The sequence below is a fragment of the Grammomys surdaster genome, unplaced genomic scaffold, assembly GCF_004785775.1.
Source record: "Grammomys surdaster isolate TR1022 unplaced genomic scaffold, NIH_TR_1.0 125769, whole genome shotgun sequence".
In the NCBI taxonomy this organism is placed as follows: Eukaryota; Metazoa; Chordata; class Mammalia; order Rodentia; family Muridae; genus Grammomys; species Grammomys surdaster.
In genome coordinates this window covers 2,107,112-2,127,419 of record NW_021620600.1, presented here as the reverse complement: position 1 = coordinate 2,127,419, position 20,308 = coordinate 2,107,112, and the positions used below count along the sequence as shown (strand labels likewise).

The 20,308-nt window shown below is 47.9% G+C and overlaps 1 protein-coding gene across 5 annotated transcripts in view; it reads left to right on the top strand.

Moving 5' to 3' along the window:
• Sergef (secretion regulating guanine nucleotide exchange factor) overlaps positions 1-20,308 on the top strand; it is a 198,151-nt gene that overhangs the window by 23,424 nt on the left and 154,419 nt on the right. For all 5 annotated transcript variants that reach the window (XM_028788868.1, XM_028788869.1, XM_028788871.1 and 2 more), the window contains one exon: positions 1,025-1,183. In XM_028788868.1, the coding sequence (XP_028644701.1) occupies positions 1,025-1,183 (159 nt within the window). The remainder of the gene's footprint in view (positions 1-1,024; positions 1,184-20,308) is intronic.

Genomic DNA, 20,308 nt, shown 5'->3' with positions numbered 1-20,308 from the left:
TCCAAGGTCAATAGCTAGTTAGGAGATCCAGGAATAGCAGCCAGAGTCACTTGACTCTGCATTCGCTTCCTGCTCCTGTTACATCACCCTGCCAGTCACTTCTGCCTCTCTCCTGAGATTGCTGTGAGGCCCAGATGAGCTCAGGGCCTGCACAGATGGGCAGTGGTAGCTCATTCTTCTATGGACAGTAAGTGCAGTGAAATAATCCCATTTAAAAAGGTTTAAGCTAAAATACCATACAATTTTTTGGGCAGTGTCTCCTGTAATCCAGGCGGGCCTTGAAGTAACTGTGTAGCCAAGGATGACCTTGAACTTCTGCTTCTACTTCCAGAGTTCTGAGATTACCAGTAAGCACCAGCATACCCAGTTTATGCAGTGCTGGGTGATTATGTATGCTAAGCAGACACTCTGCCAACCGAGCTACATCTCTAGCCCCAAATAGTGTCTCATAACCTGTTATTTTATAAGTTTAAGCATTTCCTTCTTTACAAAAGATAATATAGGCTTATATTAAAAAATATACAGAAAATGTGCTTGTGAGATGGCTTAGTGGGTAAGGCTTACTGTGCAAGCATGAGGACCTCAGCATGAGTCTCAGCATTCACATAAAAATGTGCTGCGTAGAGTGGAGTCTCGGGGCTTCCTGCGGCTTCCTGGCCGTCAGCCTAGCTCCGGCTTCAGCGCAGACCCTGCCTCAAAGAAATACGGTATACATAATAGAGCCGGACACCCAGTGTTCTCTGTTCATGGCTACATGCAGCTCCCCAACCCCCAGGAATGGACACGTGTGCATGCACACACACACACACACACACACACACACACACACACACACACATGAAAACATGTGTTACATACACTAGCTTATGTACAGAATTTTGTAAGCTTTACATTACATATTGTGCGTGGCCCACTAAATGCCATGGTATAGGTAGGAAACAATCCCTTTTAGCTGTTTCTTTTTCAGAGTTGTCTCCTACCCTCCTGGGTCATATTTCTTACTTCCCATTCACCTTTCTTTCAGATACAGGAGAGCTGTATGTCTGGGGCCGTAACAAGCATGGACAGCTGGCCTCCCTCGATGCGTTCCTTCCTCTGCCCCAGAGAATAGAAGCACATTACTTTCAGGATGAAAAGGTCACTGCTGTCTGGAGTGGCTGGACACACCTGGTTGCTAAGACAGGTGAGGGTGTAACAGAGTATTCGGGATTGGTGAGAGTAGCTGTCCACTCTCTTGTACTTGGGGTTGAGGACTCAGGGGGCAGGGGGACTTTAAGCACTGGAAAGTGGAGGACCTGGCATCCCTTCTGCCATCAGCTAGGTGTGACTTTTCCTTGATGGAGCACAGCTTTGCACTTGGAAATGCAAGGCTGTATTGGTGAACTCATTCTGCTCAAGAGTCCTTGAAGTTTTGAGAGGGGCGTCCGTGACTGTCAACATGACCCAGAGATTGGTCCAGGGTATGGGCAAGCATTTGCTTAGTCATGACTGAAGAGACGGCTTAATTTTTATTTCTTCCTGATCTGAGTTAAAACAACATCAGAAGGCACTGGTAAATATTTTGAAGTGAGTCATAGCTGGTATGACATTCTTTCTGATTTAAACTTGGGTTTGACTCTCCTGCACTGTATACATTGATTGAGCCCTCATGTTCCTCAGGGACCCACATGCCTGGGAGGTCTGGGAATCTTTATCTTTCCATTGGCTTTCATGTCTGCCTTAGGTCAGGCCTTTCTTGGCTGTCATATTCTTTTCTTCTTGGAGTTTGGTTTTCATGGCCTCTCTCACTCCTGCAGCCCAAGAGTCACTGCTGATCTGCAGGTTCTTAGGCAGTTTGATGTCTCAGCAAGGCCTTCTGAACCTCAGGCGTTCTCTGGCCTTGCTGGCTCCATTTTAGGCTCCCAAACACCTGTTGACTGCTTCTCCAGAAGTTTCTGGCTCTCACAAGTTTTTTTCTCTTAGCTTCAGCTGTCTTCAGTAGGTCACATATGCTGATGCTGTGTGCATTTGTACTTACAGATCTGTGAGCATTTGTGTGTGTGATGCTTTTAATTGATCCTTCCAAAGTGTGATGAATGGTAGCCTGGCTAAGGCTGACACATAGTAACCTCGATATTGCCTGGTTGGAGGATGCTCTCAGGAAAGTGGATTGTCTGTTAGGAGAGAAATAGTTTCTTCCCTTAAAGAACTTCAGATTGCATGGACATAGGGATAGAAAACTTCATCTGTCCATCTGTTCATCCACTGATCTATCTATCTGTTCACCCGTCATCCATCCACCCATAAGTGGCAAGGTCTGTTTATGTGCCCTTAAGGAGTCCCTTACGAGAGGCAGGTTCATATCAGAACTCAGTCCGATTCCAGAATGAGACATGCAAGCACAGAGCCAAGTACGGAGTGAAAAGTAGCGAGGCAGTGAGCCGTGGCAGCAGGCTGAGTAATTAGGTGTGAACAGGTGGGCGGCTCTGGGTAGTCTTCACTAGTGCAGTCAGCAAAACACTCCTGCTCCCACAGAGGGGGAGAGTCTGTGGGTAATCTCTGTACCTGGTTAAGTGGCTAACTAGGAAAGACAGAAGCTGTTCTTCTTTGAAGTGCTGTAGTGGAAGTGGACCTTGTGTTGATCCAGGGGCCCAGCCCTGGGGTGGGAGGTTGTCGACTGCATTCTTGACAGCGCTGAGTCACTCCAGCTGCTTTGGAGCTCAGCTTCAGGTTTCCACCCCCACTTGAGAGCATGATTTTTTTTTTTTTTTTTTTTTTTAGTAATGGTTCAGCTGTTTAATAAAATTGCTAATTCAGCTTGCTTGTATATGTACCTTGCTCTATTCCCTTTTCTCCCGGGTCAAGAATGGTTAAAAGCTGGGTGTTTGAATATCTTGGTGTTATACTGAATTGGGGGTGAATGGGAGGATCCTGATTCACCACTCTGTGCTCCTTGCAGCAGCCATGGCAGCCCTTGCCCTGGCCTGGTGTCATTGAGAAGAAGCACACAGGGTTTCTGTTTAATCAGACTCAGCTGCTCACAGTAATGGGAACAAGTTTTCCTTGCAGGGTCACAAGTGGCTCATCAGTACAAGGGGTTGTTTGACTCTGGTTGTTTCTGAAGCTCCAGTGGAGGACTGCAGCAGCATACAGCTGCTCATATGGAGGCTTTGGTTGTGTAATCCTGATCGGAAAGAGTTTGTGCACAGTGACCATATGTCTCCAGAGTTGTGGGGCAAGACAGGACACTTTGCCTTTCTTCTCCAAGGTCTCAAGATTAAACCTTCCCCAAGAGGTGACTTGTCCTGCAGCGGACACCTGCATTGACTAGAGGCACTAGGCTGTGACAGCTGGGGTTTGCTACTGACACCCAGTGGCTGGAGGTCAGGGTGCCACTGCCACTGAATGTTCTAACCTTGCAAAATGGCAAGGTGCCCCCAGCTTGGTACCAGAAACGGATGCAGTCCCAAGTGCCTGCATTGTCAAGGTGGAGACACATTGCTTGGGACTGGCATCCCCATGGGCAGGTGTAGCCAGGGCAGTTTGGATGGCAGCAGAATAACTTCCCAGATGGTCTGTACAGGACTGCGGATGCACTCTCTGCCCTCAGTCTGCTGCCTGCCTGTAGGTTTGCAGTGGAAAAATACTTTTCTGTGTTAGTCAGAGGCACTTGGAAAGGGGCCAGGAGAACCTGTTCTAATCTGGGAGAGTTGGCAAGGGCACCTGTGTCTCAGGCTGGTGAAGCTGCATTCTAGAAACCTTTCCTGAGCTGCTTAATGCTCCCCATCAATTCTCAGGAACTTTATGGGACTCCCTTATCCAGGCTTGGTAACCTGCGGCTGTTTCACAGATGGTCAGTTTCCTTACTAGAAATGTTTCACAAAGCTGGATGACAGAGTTTGCTGTTGTCCTTGTTTGGTGACATGTCTAAGCTATTTTATACACCCTAGCCACTCATCCTTCAAGTAGGATATTAAATGTTCCTGTCTGCCTCATAGTGTGGTTTTGTGATGTGGACAAATGAAATCCGTGAACGATCCCAGAATGTCTACCCAGTGATGGCCACCTGAGGTTGGGATATGTAAGCTAGTTGGCGTTTGGTCTTGATTTTAGAAGAGCTGCTATTTTAACAGGGACTGTGGCAAGATAGAAATCAACTGTATTCTCACCAAGGGCTCCTAGGCCGGCCAGGCCTATGCTGCTCAAGCTGACGGCAGCTATGTGCCTTGAGGCCTTTTGCCATGTGTAGCAGAATACAGGCGATATTGGCTTACCCAAACTCTGGAAGCCTTCCATGGCCTCCTAGGTATTTTTACCTGTTATTTTAACTTGATCCACTGCGGTTCTCTCCCCAGTCTGCAGTGTTTGTTCTACTTGTTTAATGTCTAGGCTGTAAATTCCATGGGAGGTGTGTTTCATTTTGCTCGAGGCTCTACCCTGGCACCCTTATCACTCCTTACTGTCATACTCTTTCTTTCAGAAGATGAATGTCATGTCATGTGTGTGCCTGGTGTCCCCAGGCTGCCACACAATAGATGTTCAGTGGATAGCTGCTTAGTGACTGAGTAAATGGCAGGAGATAAGCATAGCCTTGAAGTCCGATGGACCTAGGTTTACGCTCGGCTCTCCCAGCTCACTGATAGTGTGGCTGTGGGCACCTGCTTCCTGCTTCTCCCCTCCTATTCCACTGGTTCACCGCCATGATTACCTTGGTACTTTTGTCCTTGTGGCACTGTGGCCCTCCCCTTGTCTTATTTGTTTATGTGTGTGTCAGGGTCACCTGACACCTTGAACTTGTGACCCTCTTGCTGTCTCATAAGTGATGAGACTACAGTTGTACACCACTGTTCCCAGCTTATGGAGTGCTGGGGATTGAACCAACAGCCTCAGGCAGGTTAGACTGAGCTCTTCATTCTTTGACTAATTCTTTCTCCCAGGAGACTAGTAAATTCTGTGAGAGCAAGTGGTGTGTTTATTTTGGCTTGCCTCTGTCTCTTCAATTCCTAACAAAGAACTTGTCATTTTGGAGGGGGTTAGTTGATACATGTACAAATGAACAAGCCTAGCTGCTCCAGACATTCCCATACTAGAAGAATGGGCAGGGGAAATTGCCAATCTGGCATGGACATTCAATGAAATGATGTGGTAAAACACCGGACTGGGCCCATATCCCCACCCATTTCATCCCGTCAGCTTTCTCTGCCTCTTTGGAAACTTCAGAGCTCCCTGGACTAGCATGCTGTGTTTCTTCTCTGTGAGCAGAGGTCTCTGACTACCTCTGGGTAGGAAACAGGTGGATTCCAGGTTGTCTTGAGGTGTGTGGAGATATCAAGGCTTACAAATGCCAAGTGCCAGCTGCTGGCAATTTATTAGAATTTCAAGGGAATGCTCTTCCAAGGTTCCAAATGTTACTGTGTGATTGGTCATGATGTCTAGAATCCTTTGCTTTCCGGAGGATGGAAGCTTTCCCTGAACCATGCAGCACCCCAAAGTAGTTTCGAGGTCTCAAAGGAATATGGATATGATGAAGCCAAATGCAGAGAGTTCTCTGACATTTCTTTACTTTTCTGTGTCACCCAAGAAAGACCTGGAATATTGGATGTTACAGAGAGTCAGAGATGGAAGAATGTCTTCCTCACTTAGAAGGTGAGATAACTAGTAGTAACCATGGAAACAAGACTTGGTAACAGCCCTGGAATCCCAGGTCAGTTTTGCTGCCAAGGAAACCTTGTCTCTCCTCACTGTCCTCCCCAGTCATAGTAATAGTATTCTTTATGATTTTTCTTTCAGACTTATTTTTATATGTATGGATGTTTTGCCCACACTCATATATGTGTATGGACATGTGTGTGCCTGGTGTCCTCAGAATTCATAAAGGAGGATGGATACCCTGGGACTAGAGATATAGATGGTTGTGAGCCACTGTGTAGATGCTGGGAACCAAATCTGCGTCCTCTGTGAGAGCAGCAAGTGTTCTTAACTGCTGAGCCATCTCTCTACTCCCCTCTCCTTAGTAATATTCTTTTAATTGAGATATTTTCCTTACATCCTAAAGACAGGGACCATATGTTGACAGGACCTTTTAGACACTCCCTTTTCTTCAAAAATCACAGACCAAGAAATCCTTGACTGCATTTGCTGTTTGAGCATCAGTGAAGCCCAAGCCCACATTGGTTCACACTGAGTGGAGTTTATACCCAATGGTGATTTTCTGTTTTGGGGCCAAGATCCCATCCAGAATAGGTTGGCAGTATACGTTACTCCTTCTTTGGGGCCATACATCGTGAAATCTCAGTGGACCTTAGGTTCTAACCTTGCAGGTCTTTTTAAAGCAGGTGGTTTGGAATTTTTGATGCTTGCTTGAGCCTTTAGAACTTTGCAAGCGCCACAGTTGATAGTCAGACAGAACCCAGAGGACATGTTTGAGGTGGGTCATGTACTTATTACCAAAACCATTAGCACTTATCCTGGAATCCCTAGCCTGCCTACAGGGGTAGGAACTCAGGGAGTATTTGGGCTTACTTCAGTTTAGAGGCTGAGAAACCAACAATGCGAGTTCAGGGAATAGGTGAAGGAGTAGGACCAGAACTGAAGTCTCACGACTCTCAGACAAGTGCTCCTCTGGCCCTGTCATTTTCTTATCATAGACAGGGAGGTATGGCTTATGTAAGCCCAGGAGCCTGGCCAGGCTTGCTGGTTCCTTCTGTACAGGAACCTGCATTTTCAGAAATCCCTGTTGCTCACTGAAGAGCACAGCCCAACTCCCAAGTGGATGTGTATGGAGCAGAACCTGAGGACAAGGTGCAGGAGGCCAAGTCAGGATCACAGGGGCAGCATTGTTCCTTTCTGATATTACAACAGCAATCCCATGGGCTGCTGTCACTGTATGTCACTATAAAGTGTGGTCATAGATATTTTCCTGCAGGAAGTTGGCAAGTGGAGTGTTCTTACCCTAATTTCACAGGTGAGTTCCCGATGGTTAGTTGTATCATCCTGGTCCATGGAGGTGGACAGAGCTTAGCTTGAGCTCACTTTTTTTGTCCCTGTGTATCGCAGAATGCTCTGACTTCATAACTGAGCTGCATTTATTCTTCATAGCAGTACCTTTCTCTAGCTTTGGACAATGGGTACTCCATCATCCCAAGTGTCCAGGAAGGACGTGTAGTTACCTTGGACCCTTTAGCATTTGTCTGTGGGATGTGGGCCATGTGGACATTGCATTGGGCTGTGGAATGCAGGGGACTCTCAAGTCCAGAGCTACCTTCAGAAAGCTTGTGGTTAGATGAACAAATTAAATATTTAGTAGATGAATAAAGAGTGTGGTGGGAGGCCAGAGGAGTGGCCAGGACGCCAGGGGCTTTGGGGTTTCTGAGAGACGGTGTGGCGTGAGTCCTGAGGGAAGGGAAAGCGCTTGTGGTTGGCTTTGGGAAGGTCACACTTCAATAGGTGGAGTGTGTACAAGCTGGTTCTCTTGATTTTTCCTTTCCTCTGGTAAGACTCCCAGGCCTCTGGCTCCTCTTTTACCTTGTGGCCAGGAGGAGGCCTCAGACATTATGGTCTTTTTGAAAAAAATTATTATACTTTATTGTGTATGTTGAGGAACAGCAGGGAGTGCGTATGCCCTAGCACTAGTGTAAAGGCCAGAGGATAACTCAATTTTCTCCTGTTACCACGTGGAACCTGGGGATTGACCTCAGGGTGTCAGACTTGGTTGGAGGCGCCCTTTATGTTGAGCTATCTTGCTGGCCCTGTAATTATTCTTATGGCCATCCCAGTTCCAAAGTTCCATTTTGTGAAAAATAAAACTGGCTTAGAAAGTAATCAACATAGATACATGTGTTCAGACAATGATGTCATGCTGTGCACAGCAGCCTGATTTCTAATGACAAAACCGATGAAATGAAGAGAGATGGGTTAAAAGAACTCTGGCACAGTCATGTGCTGGAATGTCACACTGACATTTAGAGGAGTGCTCAGGAGACTTAATGGCAGAGGAGTAGCCTCACGTTGTACTTTCTAATTCTCAGCTAATGTTATAAAAAGACGAGAGAGAAATATACCAGAATATTACCTCTGATGGGTTCTATTAAAGTGCATCTTATTTTCTATGCTAGCAAGACTCTTAAACTCTCTGGCTCCCCCTTCATTCATGTGGCCAGTAGGAAGTTGTAGACTAGACACGATTATTATTATTTTTTAATTAAACTTTATTTATTATGTGTGCTGAGGGGTAGGGGGAGTGCACACATGGATGGACAGGTCTTATGATCTGATGGTAGCCTTCATAACACTATTTCAAATTGAAAGTGACAGTGGCTCCTCCTCGGGCCAGGGGATGATCCCCTTTCAGTGCAGTGTGAATGTCCTTGACAAGTCTCTTCCCTGGACCTCAGTTGAGAGGTCACATGGAAAAGAGTCAAGAGGCTGTAGCAGGAGGCGGGAAAAGTGGCCTCTATTTTTGGCTCAGTCATGAGTCAGCTTGATCAGCTTGGGCTCCTTTGGGCATCCGTAAGCTTTTGTTTCCTCATCTGCAGAGGGGAGTTGAAAGTCACGAAAGGTCTTAACGCTCCAAAGTGGGTTTGTTCCCAAGGACAGAGGGTTTCTTCACTCTTATGGGGGCAGCTGAGGGTCTGAGCCGGTTCCTGGACTCTGTCTCCCTTGGAGTTGGGTACTTTTGGCTGAAGGCCAGTGCAGGGTGGGATCTAGTGGGAGCATGGCTAGCTAGCCAAGCTGGGAGGGTGTAGAGACTTCATCTGGCCACTAGAGGGAAGCATTGTTTGATGACATTCCCTTGAGGCGCCTTGGTTTGTGTGTAGGATTCAGAGTCTAGCATTTTAAAGGAAAAAGGACTTTGGAAAGCACTCTACAAAACGTAAATACATTGTAGATGTGAGATGACAGAGGGAAGGATAGTCGAGTGATCTGTGGAAAGCCACACATTGCTTTTTGTGCCCTGCATTACACAGCACAGAAGGTGGCTGCAGATAGAGCCAAGGGTGTGACAAGTGGGCCCTGTAAAGAGCAGGCATATACTGTGAACCGGAGGGATCCAGCAGCATGTCACTGTAGAGTTCCTCTGGCTGAGTTTGGAGAGGCCTGGGGTCAGAGAAGAGCAGATGGCTCTTGAGCAGAGCAGCTCCTGCCTGTAGTGTGTGGTGGAGTGCAAGAAGTATACACACATGCATGGCTGCCCCCGTCTTCTCCCATCTGACGTCTGCCTAGATTAAGACCTAGCTTATGCTTGGGGCCCTGGGGATGTCTCAGGAAGACCCTGCAGATGTTCTTGCTACCTGCCCTCCAAGGTCCAAGGATGGCAGCACTTTCCAGTGAGTCTCTCCGGGTGGTGCCCGAACTGCTTCGGTTCTTACTATTTTTCTGGGTTTGTAAGAAGTCCTGACCGTTGGTTCCCACCTTCTGGAGGCTTTGTTTCCTCAGCCCTGGGCTAGCTTTAGTTTTGATCTGTAAGTGCCCACTCACCCTAAACATTGTGGTAAGTGAAAGTGTGTACTGTCCTGGGAGCCAGGCAGCTGGGCAACCTTGAGCAGGCCACTTCCTCTCAGAGAGCTCAGTCTTCCGGCTGCAGCTGCGTCATCTCTGCTAGAGGCAAAAACCTGGCTTTTTTTTTTTTTTTTTTTTTTTGGTGTTTGGTAATGGATACCCATTGATCTGTGGCCTGGAACAGTGCAGGGCGTGTCCGACGGTGAAGCAAGAGCCACCTTTAGAGTAGGTACATTTACCTAAGGGGTATGCCCAGTGCTTGCCTAAAGCCGAGGGCAGCAGGGTCTGTCCGCCACCAGATGGCAGCAGTGGGCAGGCAGACAGCCTTGGGGACAAGGTAGGTGGGGAACAGCATTCAGGGTAAGAACTAGCAAGGTCAGAGCCAAAGGGACCTCAAATCCTCGCTGGTCTTTGCTCATGAGAAGAGCTGAAGTTGGCTCTTTGGCTAGCTGCCCTATGGGAGAGCCAGAGATTGATATTTGAGCCAGAAACAGGGTGGGAACAGTACAGATGCAGATTTCTTTAGCTGTCTTGATTCCCACTCACCTACACACAGTATAGGCAAGATACTCTGTTTTGTCCAGTACCTCTCCCCTCATTAGTTCTCCTTCAGGTCAAGGCTTCCCAAGTAGGCCGAGTTGTAGGTGAAGTTTGGGGCTATCCTTCAGTCCCCAATACTCAAGAAATAGCTAGTTCCAAAATCTTGCTGGAGACAGGCTTCAGAGAGTAACACCCAAGAGGGTGAGGTTGGAGGAGGAGACCAGTGTTTTCCAATCACCCATCATACACCAGTACTCTGCCCAGTTCCAGTGTGCCACGCACAGACTCCACAGTCTCCCAAGCTAGGATTCCTTACCCTTGCACTCCAGATGCAGTCCAGGGCTTAGCAGGGTTGAGTGGCTTTTCAAAATAGCACAGATACTTAAGAAGCAGCGTGGACCTGTGAGCTCCGCAGTTTGGTTTCACTTCCCACCACATTAGTCCCCCTCTCTGTGACCTCACTGGGTGTGTAGTACGTGGCTGCCTTAGTTCAGGTGGACTGGATGGCTTAGAAATAATAGAACCTTATTTCCCAAAGTCCAGAGTCTAGGAGTGTTATCAAAGTGCTGGCACTTCCTCTCTGAGTCTGCTTTCCTAGTTCATAGGCAGCCATTGCCCCTGAGACGGCAGAGGGTGAGAACGCCAATTGTGTTCACGAAGACCCCACCCTCATGACCTAGTCACCTTCCACAGTCCCACTTCCTAGCACCGTCGCATCAGGGGCAGGATTTTAGCCTATTTTAGGAGGATGTTGACATCCAGCCTTTCACCGTTTCCTAGATCTTAGGGCTGGGAGGAAGTTAGAGGTTGATGGAAAGAGGATTGTTGTGGCAAGGCCATTGGCCACACTCAGACTCCTCGATGGCCCTGGGAAGGGCTCAGAGGTCACTGGCAGAGGCCTGGGAGCCATTCAAGGAAGTCTCCTCTTTCCTGGTGAGGATTGATTTGTTCCAGGAGCTCTCAAAGTGAGCATTAAGTGGCCAGGCTGTAATTTTGTCGTCATTTTTAGGTTCTTGACACTTGACACCATGCCTTGCCCTTTCTCGGAGACCTTGCCTGTCCCTCTGGAGCTCTCTGATCAGTGACAGCCAGTTCCCTAAAGTGTTCTCAGTGCATGCCAAGAGGACAGTGGCCCATTTTGAGGAATCTTGGAGGAATCTGCTCTTTTTCAATCTGAGAATGATTTTACCTTAGGAAGCTCTGAAGGGTGAGCTCCGAGTTCCTGTTTGTACTTGCTGGCACCCAAGGCAAGTCATTTAGCCTCTCTGGGCCTACATTTTTTTCTGCCTGTAAAATGAGAGCTATGATCATAACTTCTCTGCCCCGTAGGGCAGGCACATTTGCATTGGCTGAGGTTGGGCAGGGTATTCCAGGCAGGAGGAAGACTGAGAGCCAGTTTTCTACAGTGAAAGTACACCATGGTGTCCACTGGTTGATGTAGGCTAGGCAAGGTGGGAGGTCGCTGGATACATGCAGGTGTGGTGTAATGGGTCCTCATGTGCTGTGAAAGAGATGCTGGGGGTTTCCATGAGGGACTGGGTGTGAGATAACCAGGAATTGCACAAGGAAGGGTCCTGACTCTCTGGCTCTTACAGGCTTTTCTGCCCAGGCCTTGTACTTGATTTCTGCTTTAGGTTTCAGCTATTGGCTCAGAGTGAGGTACACTGGACTCTAAGGGGAATCCTTTCCTCCAAGGGTTGGGTAACTCTTAGTATCCATGGCACAGGCTAAGACTGGAGTCGTCTGGCTCCCTGGTCTGCCTTCTGGTCATTTAGCAAGCCACCACCTTTCCTTTCACTTTAAACATTTTATTATTATGTGGATGTGTGTGTCTGTAGGAGGTGGGGGTGTATATGTGTGAGCATGTGCGTGCCATAGCACATATGTGACACATGCAGAAATCAAAAGACAAATGTTCAAGAGTCAGTTCTTTTCTTCTACAATATGACTCTCTGGGATTGAACTCAGGTCATCAGGCTTGGCAGCAGACACTTTTACCCACTGAACCATCTTGCTGGGCCCTTTGAAGCATCTTAGGGACTTAAATGATAGGGCTTTTCTCAGTAGCTCTCTGAAGAGGTGGGGGTGTGTGAGGAAAGACAGGGTCCTCCTTTATCAAGGGAAGTCATTTTGCCAGGATTGACATACATCACCCCTTTAATTCATATGGAAGTATTATCAGGTAAGGTCTGTTTTCATCTGACCTGTGAGGAGCAGAAGGCAGAGAGGGTCAGAGAAATCAGCCCCTGACCTAGTTAGGAGGCCTCAGTTTGCTCAGTGTCAACCATGGAGGCCACTATCGTCTTTACACCTGTGAGGGTCAGACATGATTCTGGGTGTGTGAGAGTCAGCATAGTTGCCAGTGCCATGTGTACGGGCAGGAGCGTTTAGACCTCTAATCCCCAGCCATATTCTTTCCTTGAGTTTCACTTGGGCATCTCTGCCTGCTTGACAGAAGGCTCTGACCCTTTGCTTCTTCTCTGCACACCCTCCCTTTCTAGTTACCACTGCCAAGGGGTAAGTTCTGTTCTGTTTGTTTGTTTGCCATTTGGTGAAAATACAGAGTTTTGATGCTATCTCATCTTTTTTTTTTTTTTTTTTAAGTTGAAAAAAAAAAAAGAACCAGAGGCATAGGGAAAGGATGGCTTGTTCCCATGTTCTCACAGCTAAGGGACAGCAGAAGCAGGATCAGACCCCAGCTGGCCCTAGTCCAGCACCTCTCTACTCCCCACATTTCTGGTTTACAGAGAGGCTTCGAACGCTTTGCCTCCTTTCTGGAGAAAGAACCTAGTTTAATAAACTTCATTATCCCAGCCCCTTATGTAACAATGCTGTTTCCGGGTCCTGGCAGACGGCCCATAGTAACAGGGCCTTGCTGATTTGGTTGGAGCTGAGCCTATGACAGGAAATCTCTCGAACAGCAGGTGCCTCTCTCAGTCCCAGTCCACAGGCATGGAGAAATCTGCTCTGAAGGGGCCGCCACAGCTCTGCTGCTAATGGCTTCTGCTGGGACCAAAGGTGACCGCTAGGTGAAGCAGTCTTAACCGGTGCCCAGATTTTACACAAGCTGTACCAGTGGTTTGGAGGTTCTTGGCAGGTGGGATATGCTGGTAAAGGGGGTTCATTCTGGGCCTGAGGAACAAACAGGAGCAGAGAGCAGAGCAGCCGTAGAATTAGCTGGTTGAATGAAGCCATGCTGCTCCACCATGAACCCCCAGACAATCCTGTGATTGCCACACTACCCACAGCCTCCACAGTGGGCCTCGATCCCGGCCTCTCCAAAGCCCTGTCTTTGAAATGTCTGGGACTCCAGTTACTAGAGATCCTTAAACACAGTTAGTTCTCAGTGGCCCCCTCTGGTGATGCTCACTGCTGCCCCTGCCATGACAAGTCCCCAAGCCACTGACAGTGCAGCCTCTGACTCTGCCCCTTTCTGGGTCCTCAAGTATGGAAATGGGAGAATGTTACACTGTCAGTGAGGCTGCTCTGTTAGGAGGGTACTACATCTTTTACACTCATCTGTCTTAGGGAACCCAGGACAGTTTCTCAGGGTAGGAGTTAGAGTAAAGAAGCACCATAAGAAGTCACGTCCACACGGGTCTCACTGGTTACTCATAAATTGGCATCCCAAGGTGAGCTCTTGCCCCTCTCCTCTTGCCTTGGTGAGTTTTACCCACTCAAAGATTGGACAAAACCATTTTCTTCTCCATAAGAAGATCCTAATTAGGTCTCTGATTTACAGAAAGCCAGCTGCTTTGGACAAGCTGAGGGTATAGGTACTGTATCTAGGGGGAGTTTCTTGAGTTCTCTGAAGTGAGATGCTGGCTTCCTCATACACTGGGTATGCTCTAGCCTGTTTTATTCCTTGTCCTGGTCTATGAGGCCTCAGGCTGATCTGTATGGAGAGACGTGTGTCCCCAGCCAGCTGCTGAAACTTTTGCTGGCAGACCACCAGCTCCTTTCTGCATGCCCAGGCATGCCTGGGGGCTGCTCCTAGGCTGCAGTCTCCCAGTTCCACCCTTCAGCTGTGGTACCGTGTGTCCCTGTCATTAGTGGAGACAATGGCCTCCCTGGCAGCTGGGCACAGTTCTTGGCCTTTTTTCTTTCCTTCTCTCTCACTTTTTTTTTTAAACTTCAGAGATGGAAACTGCTGATAAAGTATTTCTAATGAACAAAACCTGAAGGTGATGCCCAGGGCTGGGAGCATGCCTAGGGATGGCGAGGAGATCTTGGAAAGGGTTAAGGGGAGGGTGTGCGTCTTTCCATTGTGCAGTTTCCAAAGCTCCCAAGTAGCCACTTCTAGGAGATGGACAGTGAGGGGGAAGTGTGGATCTTATCTTCCTGCTCTTCCCTGCCAAGAAGCCCAGTAATCTCCTGGGGAGTGGGCCGAGGGAGGTGGTGGGATCTTGGAGAGACGGAGCTGTGGTTCTCTGAAGCTGTGTATGGTATGGACGGTGCAGGCTGGGACTCAGGGAGTTCCGGTCCTTCTTCTCTTAGATTTGCCCAGTTTGACCTTGGGAACAGTAGTTAGTGTCTTTCCTTTCTGGGATGACTGGGTAGGAAGTGCTTTGAGGTCCCTTTTTGGTTGATGATTTGTGAGGCTGGCCTAAGGGTAAAGAACTTTGGGCTTTGTACCCATGAGCCCTTGAGGCTCAGAAACCCATTACTTTTTATCTGGATGAGCAGGGCTCTGTTCTCAGTGTGGAATCAATAACATGGACTCCATTCCTCTTTCCCAAAGCCTTCTTCCAGTCTGTCTTCCTAGTTAGTGGGGAGTCCACTGGGAAGTAGCAGACTAGAGTCCTGGCTCTGGCTCTGCCAGAGAGGCCCGTGTCCTTGGAGAATCCTCCCCTTCCTTGGCCTCAGCTTTTTCTTCTCTAAAGTCCAGCGCTGAGCCTCTTTTCTTGCTGTATCACACTGCATGCCCCTCCCCCAGCTCCAGCCTCCTGCTAGCTTTGCTCGGGGTGTGATTCTTAGCTGCAGAAGCCCTGAGGGTATAGTTTCCTTTCATGTTGGGAGGGAGAGAAGCAAGATTATTTTTTTTTTAATTACACAGCTAAGATTAGGCAGCAATCTACATTTTAAAGTGTTATTAATAAGAATCTAAAAGTGTTGGAAGAAGCTGTGGTGTTTGAATATGGAATGAGTTGGGAAACGTCCGCAGAGGCACTGGCCTCAATCAGGGCCATTTCTTAGGGTGCTAAGTGGCTTCCATGTGTGACCACCAGGCTCATGTGCTATTGGGACACCCTATCCTTGACCCCCAAGGGGTCAGGAAGCCCCAGGACCCAGAAAAGACATCAAAAAGCCTGAGACCAGAGTTCTTTAGAACAGGGCTCATGGCTGTTTGGCTTCAGAGAATAATCATCACAATGTCTCTAACACATATACTGTGTGTTAGTGTTTATTGCTGCCTTTTATCTTGGGCCTGAGGGGTAGCCAGTGCTTCTGTGTGGGTTGGCTTTGAAGTTCTCCTTAAAGAAAGGTGGCATTTGAACATATATCAAACATCATGTGATACCCTACAAATATTCACAGTTTTTATGTCAGTTAGACAAGCAGTTTTTAAAGAAGTGAGGAGGTAGAGGGGCGGGGGAGAGAGGGAAGGCAGGAAATGTGGTTTGCTGTAGTGAAGCTCAAGTGTGTGGCCAGAAGTCGGGGCTGGTCCTGGGCCTCCTCATGCTGTCTGCTCTCTGTTTTTACTTTTTTTCTGAGAGGTTCATAAAATAATCCCCCATATGTATGTTTTGTGGGTTTAACTGTCTCTCTTCCATTGGAATGGGAGCTCCACGAGGGAGGAGATTTTGTCTGTGTTCAGAGCAGCACTTGGGATAGAGTAACTTTACTCTGTGTCTGCATTCAGGGGCCACAGCCCATCACAGTGGAGAACAGCATGGTGGCTGAAGTGGTTGGGTCTGTACTGTGGGAAGCTTTCAACGCGGTTACATCTCTGTGGACCAGGAAGCAGAGAGATCTGGCCAAGACTTGGGCAGTGTTATACCCTCAAGGCCCACAGCACAGTGACCTGTTTCCTTCAGCTCAGTCCAATCTTCCACAGCCTCTCAAGACACCCAGAGACTAAGTGTTCAAATACACGAGTCTTGGGGACGCTGCACATTCAAACCAGATCAGAAGGACAGCTACTAAGTGAGTTGGGACTGGAGGCTGCTCAGTTGCCTTCCACTGGTTTGAATGTTTGCTCTTTCTTGTTTTTGTTTGGGACTGTGCATGTGGAAGTTGGGCCTGCAGCTCAGTCTGGTCCACCATGACTACAACTGAAGGCAGTGGTGAAAAACGAATTAGCTTCCTGTAGAGCTGTGTGTTGTGGGCCTCTGATCTCTGGCTTGCGGACTAAGAATGAAGCTGACTCTGTAGCCTGGCTCTCTCTGTGCCTCTAGCACAGGTATCTGTCTTTGGGACCCTAAATAACCTGAGAAGAGGCCATGTACCTAAATGAACAGCGAAGCTGGGGCCAGACGGGCCTGTGTGTTCTCTGTAGGACAGTGACTAAGAAAGCTGCCTTTGCTGCCAGGTGACTGAGTTCCACCCTCTTGATGCTAAGACAGGTGCTGGCTCGGAGTCTAGCATCAAACCTCTCCTTGGGTTTTTATTTTCTCATCTCAAATTTGAGGGTCAGCCTCAAATTGGGTGTTTCTGTGGATTGAGTGTGGCAATCTGTATGGCAAGGGGTGAGTGCCTTCAGAATGTTTACTTTGGTATGACTGATGCTGTCCCACTTGTTAGCTGTGTGATTTTGAGTAGGTCATTTAACCCGTGTGACTTGTTTGTCTATAAAGCGGGAGTCACACAGATCACCAAAACAGAGCCCCAGAGTCAGCACCACAGGTATCCCAGGCTGGCTAAAACTGCTGTGTAGCCTGGAATGGCTCTGAAGACTGCCCATTTGTCTTCAGTTCCCTTGTGCTGGAATCATATATTGGGATTACAGGCACGCCCTGTTTTTATGTGTTGAAGGGATCAAACTCAGGGCTCCATGCATGCTAGGCAAGCACTCTGCCAACATCTGGATCCCCAGACCAAGAATCTACTCAGGACCACTGAATTCTCCCCAGGTGCTCTTTGTAGGGTTCCCTTTCCTTTATAGTTGAGAAAACCACAAATGAAAGTTGCCTTCCTGTATTAACCTTTCTTATGTGATATGGCTCATAATGTGACTTTGGAAATATGGGAAATTTTACTACAATTAGGGTTTATCATTAACTCTCGATTTTTATTTGGATTATTAACCATAAAGATGGCCTTTGAAGTTAGAGAGAATGTATCATTTTACAACACTGATCAGCCAGAAGAATCTCAAGGTGTCAGTAAAGTTAGATAGCATGCTACTCATTTAACCTTGAAGGTTTTTAGCCCCTATTGAAGTTTTATACCTGCACATGTCTGAGAAGTTGTCTGTTTGAGCCCTCTCACTTTATGACTTGAAAAGTTGGGCTTTAGATCAGGCCTTTTTGAGACCAGGCAGCCCAGGATGAGGAATTAGGTCTCATGAGTCATAGACCAATGCTTCCTCCCCGCTCCTCTCCTCCCTCTCCTTCCCCCCTCCCCTTCTCCCTTTTTCTCTTTTTTACCCTCCTCCACTCCTTCCCCTTTCTCCTCCCCTCTTTGCTCTAGTTCTCCTTGATTTACGTCTTCTCCCCGGCAGCCTCTTTCAGTCTCTCTGTTTTCTCAGCTTTGGTTGATGTACATCATTGCCTTCTTGTGTGCCACTGACTATGTAGAATCTAAAAGGAGGAGGAGGAGAGAAAAAGAAAGGAGGGAAGGAAAGAAGGAAGGAAGGAAGGAAGGAAGGAAGGAAGGAAGGAAGGAAGGAAGGAAGGAAACAAACATCCAAAGTCTTATGATGGAACCTCCCTTGTTCTTCATGATCTAAGTGGCTTTGGCTGTGCTTGAGGGGTGGGGCTGGTGGAGAAGTTTTGATGAGTTGCTAACAGCCGCGGGTATAACTGCGGACGTCCTCCATCAGGTTATGTTACTCAGGTTGGGAGGACAATCCTGACAGTGGCTCACATTGCCATATCACCACTGCCTTAGTCACTGTTACGATTCACTGGCTGTTTTATTGCTGTGAAGAATCACCATGACCAGGCAACTATTATAAGAGAAAGCATTTAACTGGGGGTGCTTGCTTACAGTTTTAGAGGTTTAGTCCATTGTCATTGTGGTGGGGAGCATGGTGGCAGGCAAGTGCTAGAGCAGTAACTGAGAGCTACATTCTGAGCCACAGGCCGCAAGAGAGAGACTCTGGGCTTGGCATGGTCTTTTGAAACCTCAAAGCTGTAGCTTTCACCCCCCCCACCCTGCCACCACCCCAAGTAACACTTCCTCCAACAAAGCCACACCTCTTGATCCTTCTGATCCTTTCATAGAGCTTCACTCTCTGGGAACTAAGCAATTTAAATATACGAGTCTTGTGCCCATTCCTATTACCATGAAGTTGGCTTTCTGGAGAAGACAGACATTAGCCTAGCACATATATTTCTTTGTTGAGATTAATGCTCTCAAAGTGCTGAGTAGTTCTCTAGGTTGCTGCACAGATACGTCTGGTCTGGGTTAAGGCGTGCAGGGGAATAGGAGTTGACTAGGTGAATGGAATTTAGCTACACCGTGGGAGAGGGGATGGTAGAGAGGATGGAGGCCTATGAAAACATCAGGGCATGTGGGATGGAAGCTGTTTAGCTTGCTTGCTGGCACCTGAACCCATCTTCCCCTTTGCCTGACCCGGGGGATGATGCTAGGTGACTCTTAGGTGGTGTCTTGGTTTTTTCTCTTTCGCTGTGATAAAATACCATCACAAAAGTGGCTCAGAGGAGAAAGGGTTTATTTTAGCTCACAGTTCAAGTTACAGACCATCGTGGGGAAGTCGCTTGAAGCAGCTAGTCACATGAAACACAGGCAAATGCTCAGATTGCCCTCCCATTTCATGTAGCCCGGGAATAGTCCACTCACAGAAAAGCAAAGGCCACCTTTAACTTCCAAGGGCTCAGCATGAACTCACTCAAAAATTACTAGTAAACAGCCAGAGCATCACAGATAGACAGTGACTTTCTTGTAGGCTCATTCTAGAAGGTTGCGTAGCTTCCTGGGAGGGCTGAAGAGAGAGGTTGGGAGGCCTGATCTCTGCCTGAGCTATGCGCTTCCTTTGTCTCATGTCAAGTTCATATCAACAATGATGGTCCATTCCCTTTTTAGATAGATAAAGAAAATGTGGCTGTTCCTCTCACCCATCTTTCTGTCACCTCAGGACCCACTTCCCTGGAAGAAGTGCTTCTCTCTGAGGAACTCAGTTGTATTGTAATGCTTCTGGCACCTACAGCATGCACTGTGACCAGGGCAGAGAAAGTGCTGGGGTAGGAGAGGGTGGGGTAGAGTGGGGCAGAGTGGGGCAGGGTGAGCTGGTGCCAACAGAGCTTTGCCACCCCCACCTGTCTGCACTGGGCTCCCCTTCCCTTTTTTGTTTGCTTTTGACTGGATTTCAATGGGTAGCCCAGGCTGGCCCAGAACTCACTATGTAGACCACATTGGCCTCAGACTCAGGTCTGCCTGTCTCTGCTATTCGTGTGCCATTCATGTAATTCAAGATTATGAGACACATACCACCCCATCTGGCACCCCACCCTCCAGCTTTGTACCTGGTTATCTTTCTCCCTCTTAAGTTTATTTAATGTTTGACAAAATGTTTTCAGAAGGACCAAGGACAGTCAAGGAACTTGACAGTGAGATCATTTCTTATGACCTTTATAGCTGAGACCCTTGTTCTTACATCTTTGTACCTTCCTCTACTTCTAATGGCTCCCCACTTCCTCCCAGGTATGAAATGCTGAAATCTCAGTGTGGTGTTTTTCTTTTCTCCTTCACTTCTAATGTGGAATCAAGCCCTGACAATTTTTTTCTTTCTCCTTTTTTTTTTTTCTTCCTATGACTTCAACTGCATTGAGGCCCTGGTGTAGAAGTTTCTAGGCTAGTTTCTTTCTTTTCACTAACACATCTGAGGGTTGGGCCTAGCACCATGTCCCCATCAGTACATCTCTGCCTCCCCCTCAGGACTGGGTAGAGGACCAAACTCTATGGTCTGTGTGCAGAGCCAATGTGCTTAGAGCAGTGCTCAGCCTGCTATAGGTACTGTGAAGTGTTGGATGCCAAGTGTCACTTCAGGACACAGGCAGACCTTTGCCAGAGGGTTGCCACCCCAGGTCTTCTTTTCAGGAGGCCCCATACCTGCGTAAGTCCTGTAGTCTGCTCGGTCTAGCTGCAGGTCCTGTAGTCTGCTCGG